This window comes from Heptranchias perlo, chromosome 16 (genome assembly GCF_035084215.1).
Source record: "Heptranchias perlo isolate sHepPer1 chromosome 16, sHepPer1.hap1, whole genome shotgun sequence".
NCBI lineage: Eukaryota > Metazoa > Chordata > Chondrichthyes > Hexanchiformes > Hexanchidae > Heptranchias > Heptranchias perlo.
The window spans coordinates 24,407,244-24,411,044 of NC_090340.1; the positions used below are offsets into that span (position 1 = coordinate 24,407,244).

General features: G+C 41.0%; 1 protein-coding gene across 1 annotated transcript; it reads right to left on the bottom strand.

Moving 5' to 3' along the window:
• Nucleotides 1–289: 289 nt before the first annotated feature.
• thap11 (THAP domain containing 11) lies at nt 290–3,420 on the bottom strand. Its single transcript, XM_067997829.1, has one exon. The coding sequence runs from the start codon at nt 3,234–3,236 to the stop codon at nt 2,547–2,549; it is 690 nt and encodes a 229-aa protein (XP_067853930.1). The 5' UTR covers nt 3,237–3,420; the 3' UTR covers nt 290–2,546.
• Nucleotides 3,421–3,801: the final 381 nt, after the last annotated feature.

The window sequence follows — 3,801 nt, forward strand, 5'->3', positions numbered from 1 at the left end:
CAATTACCTGCTGTTGATATGTGATAATGTTTCACACTGAAAGCATATGTGACAATATTGCTGCAAGATTATAAAGAAGTAACTTCCAGTTAATTACTGGGATGTTCTGCTCCCAGTGTACAAGTCATTAGTATTCTTTTGTCTTCACCACAGGGTATTAATATCCTTTTGCAAATGTTATCAGTACATAATGAATACTGTTAGTTGTCATCAGCAAAACATGGATCCAAAGTGGAAGAGCCTACAAAACAACAGTACATATTATAAACAGGATAAAAGAGAGGTGACAGTGAATTAACAGACTTTATTTCATTTGAAGGTGACTTAATTACAGCAAAGCTTGAGTGGTTTGTTAACATTAGATGCAGTCAGTTTGAATTCAATTCATTGGCAGCAATTGATTATTGTAAATGATATATATTTGATTTATTGCTAAGTTGCTGGCATGGTAGAAAGAAGTTGTGTTTATGTAGCACCTTATCACATGCTCAGGACATCCCAAAGCAGTTTGCAACCAATGATGAGCACGTAGGGAATTAAGAGCCAGTACAACATAGGTAGAAGTATAATAATGCTGATTGTAATGGTTATACTGAAGGCATATGGCACTGTGCGAAACATACAATTCCTAAGTAATCAACTACAGATTATTTCAGAGTAAGCCTGCAGTAATTATGTCACAACCATTAATCCTTCAGTGTGAGCATCATCATATAACAATTACTGCCATTGGCATCTACACTGTAAGTCACTAAAATAAAAACAGAAAATGCTAGAAATACACAGCAGGTCAGACTACATCTGTAAAGAGAAAAGGCAGGTTCTGACAATTCAGGTGGATGCCATTTTTCAGAACAGCAATAACACCATCATAAATGAGAAGGAAAAGTGTCAGCAATGAAGGTTAACAGGATGAAAGAGGCCAACAAAATTCACCACAGAGAAGAACAGAACTTCTTCAAAACTGACATTCCTGAAAGAGAAGTGTCAGTAATTTCCAGCATTTGCATTTTTTTCTTTGTACTGAAAGCTACTGTTGCCATAAATCAAACCATGAAAATCATAATTTAAAAAACATCTCCTTCTATCTCTCTGTCTCACTATTTCATGTCTAATATAATCACAGGGACCAGAAGATAGTTATAAACTGTTTGTACTTTGCGGTTATGGTTTGTTACCTGAATTCTTTGCTAAGAATAATGTTCTGTGGATACCAGCAGGTAGCTATTATTCTATATGCAGCATAGGGGTATTGAGATCATTGTTTACAATTTTCAATCTGCAAATAACTTATACCATATGAGGTGCTGAAAATACAGATTAAGTAATGCGCTATTTATAATATTTGGGAACCATTGAGATCCAGTCAGCTCCACATAAATATTTTAATTATTGTGGTTTCCAGAAAATGTTCTGATGCTCATCTTAACATATCAGGTGGGAATTTATATAATGTTAGCATTACTTAAGCTCTTTTTTTAACAAACTTGGTACATTCTTGTGAAACTCATGATAGCTGTCCATAGTAATTACATTATAAATGGCTCCCCCAGTTTTTAAATCAAAATTCAAATATTTTAACAATTAGCATTGTGTTTTAGTGCAATTGTTTTCTATATTAAATAAATGACAGATGCAAGTTTCATGCTTTGTGAAAGCATGTGCAGATCTGATTCAAACTACAGAATTCTTACTCAGAAAAATATCCCAAAGCGCTTCACAGAGACATAATTGAAAAATGGATGCAGAACCAAGGAAGGAGCGATTAGGAGGGGTGGGTTTTAAGTAGGGTCTTAAAAGAGGAAAGATAGGTGGAGAGGTTTAGAGAGGGAATATCTACACTATTCTAACTTTTATCTGCTGTTTGTGAATATTAAAGTATTGTTTTATCTTTTTTCTTGTTCATGTTTATATTCTTGCAATCCTATTAAAAACACTAAAAATTCAAAAAAGTAAAAAAATCTGATTAAACCAATTTACAAAGTGTAACCATGAGGATTTATTATTATAGTTTTATGGCTATTGTTGTACAGTAACTTCATGGAGAGGGCAATATACAAAATTATGTGGAGCTACTAAATTTATAGCATCATTATAATGAAACAAAAACATTGATTCATAACACATATATATTCAATAGGAAATGATCGCTTCATAGTTGTAATATACTTGGTTTCCTTATGTGAGGTCGTATGAGACAGATACACGTGTCGAAAATGAATCCTTTTAGGTATCCTGTTGCTTCACTACTTCTAATGTTAATTTTATTGTTACTGCAACATGCAGAATGTATCTAAGGTCTGTTCTGTCGTGTGAAACAATCAACAACCACGGATGCAGTTCGTCTGGGACGTACACACAAATTAAGCAAGTGGTGTCACTATTATGTATATATAAAAAATGCGTAACATCACATCTCAAATGTCACACGAAAAAAAAGTCTTAACATCCCGTGCAAACACGGGACATGATCCTTTTTTTTTTGTTCCGTTTCCCCCCTCCCTCGGGTCGGGTCGGGTCGCTGCAAAGTGTCAGTGTAAAAACAGTCACATGCCGTGTTTTTTCCTGATGACCGACATGGACAGTAACTTCTCCTTGTTCCTCAGCTCCTCCCGCAGGATCGCCTCGCTGACCTTCAGCTGCCGGATGGTGCCTTTCATCTCCTTGATCTTCACCTCCATCAGGGCGATAATGTCCTTCTGCTCGTTGAGCTTCCTCAGCAGCTCCTCGGAGGTGGTGGTGGAGGAGAGCGAGTAGGAGTGATCCAGGCACTCGGGAGCCTCGGGGCGAGCCGCGGCCGCGGCGGCGGCGGCGGCTGCAGCAGCGGCGGCGGCGGCGGCGGCTGCGGCCGCCGGGAGAGTCGGCGAGGAGGTGGAGGAAGAAGAGGAGAAGAAGAAAGGTCCGGACAGGTCGATGGGCTTGACGTCCTCCGGCCCGGCAGCCGGCAGCTTCTTGCGGGACCTCCTGATCTTCCTCTCGTTGACCCCTCTCAGCGGGAAGATGGTGGGCACGTTGATGGAGTAGGTCTTCCTGCCGCCGGGGAAGTGCGCGCTGCAGACCCGGTGGCCGGTGGTGGGGTAGAAGGTGCTGAAGCAGCCCGTCACGCCGGTGCGGGAGATGTTTTGCAGCCACACCCGGCGCTGCTCCTCGTCCTTGGGGAAAGTGTAGAAGCGCAGGTCGCGGTCCCGGTGCGAGTTGTTGTAGCAGCCGGGCACGCAGCAGGTGAAACCCGGCATCCTCCTGCGGCGATCCCCGGGGCCGCCGCCGCCTCACTCGCCGCCCGAAAGGGGTCTTTTTTCCCCCCCTGGACTTTCTGGGGGTTCCTGTTTTACGATGTTTTTTCTTTCCCCCCCCCACTTTTCAATTTATTTTTTCCCCCCCAAACGGCGAGTTCGGTGCAAACCCCAGGCCGCGCGGCGGAACTACATCCCCCACAGTGCCGCGCGCCGTGCACAGACACTTCCGGTCAAACAAACATGTCTTTTTTGCAAATAAAAAGTTATGATTTTATTAAAATAAACTTTTGTTCAAAACAAATGCACCATTTTCAACTTGGTCTCACGGTTGTACAAAATCTCACTTTGATTATTACTTCAGTATATTTCGCACTAATTTGTGTTTGAATTTTGCAGTTATACATTATTTTTTATGCGGTACACGCAAACATTAAGTATTAGTTCAGCAATTATCACTGTTAGAACACTCCCAAAGCGTGTATTGTTTTCAGCATTTATTGGCAAAACAAAATCCACCGAAAGAATGATTAAGATTGAATTAAAAAATGAAAACCTTATTTCTTGT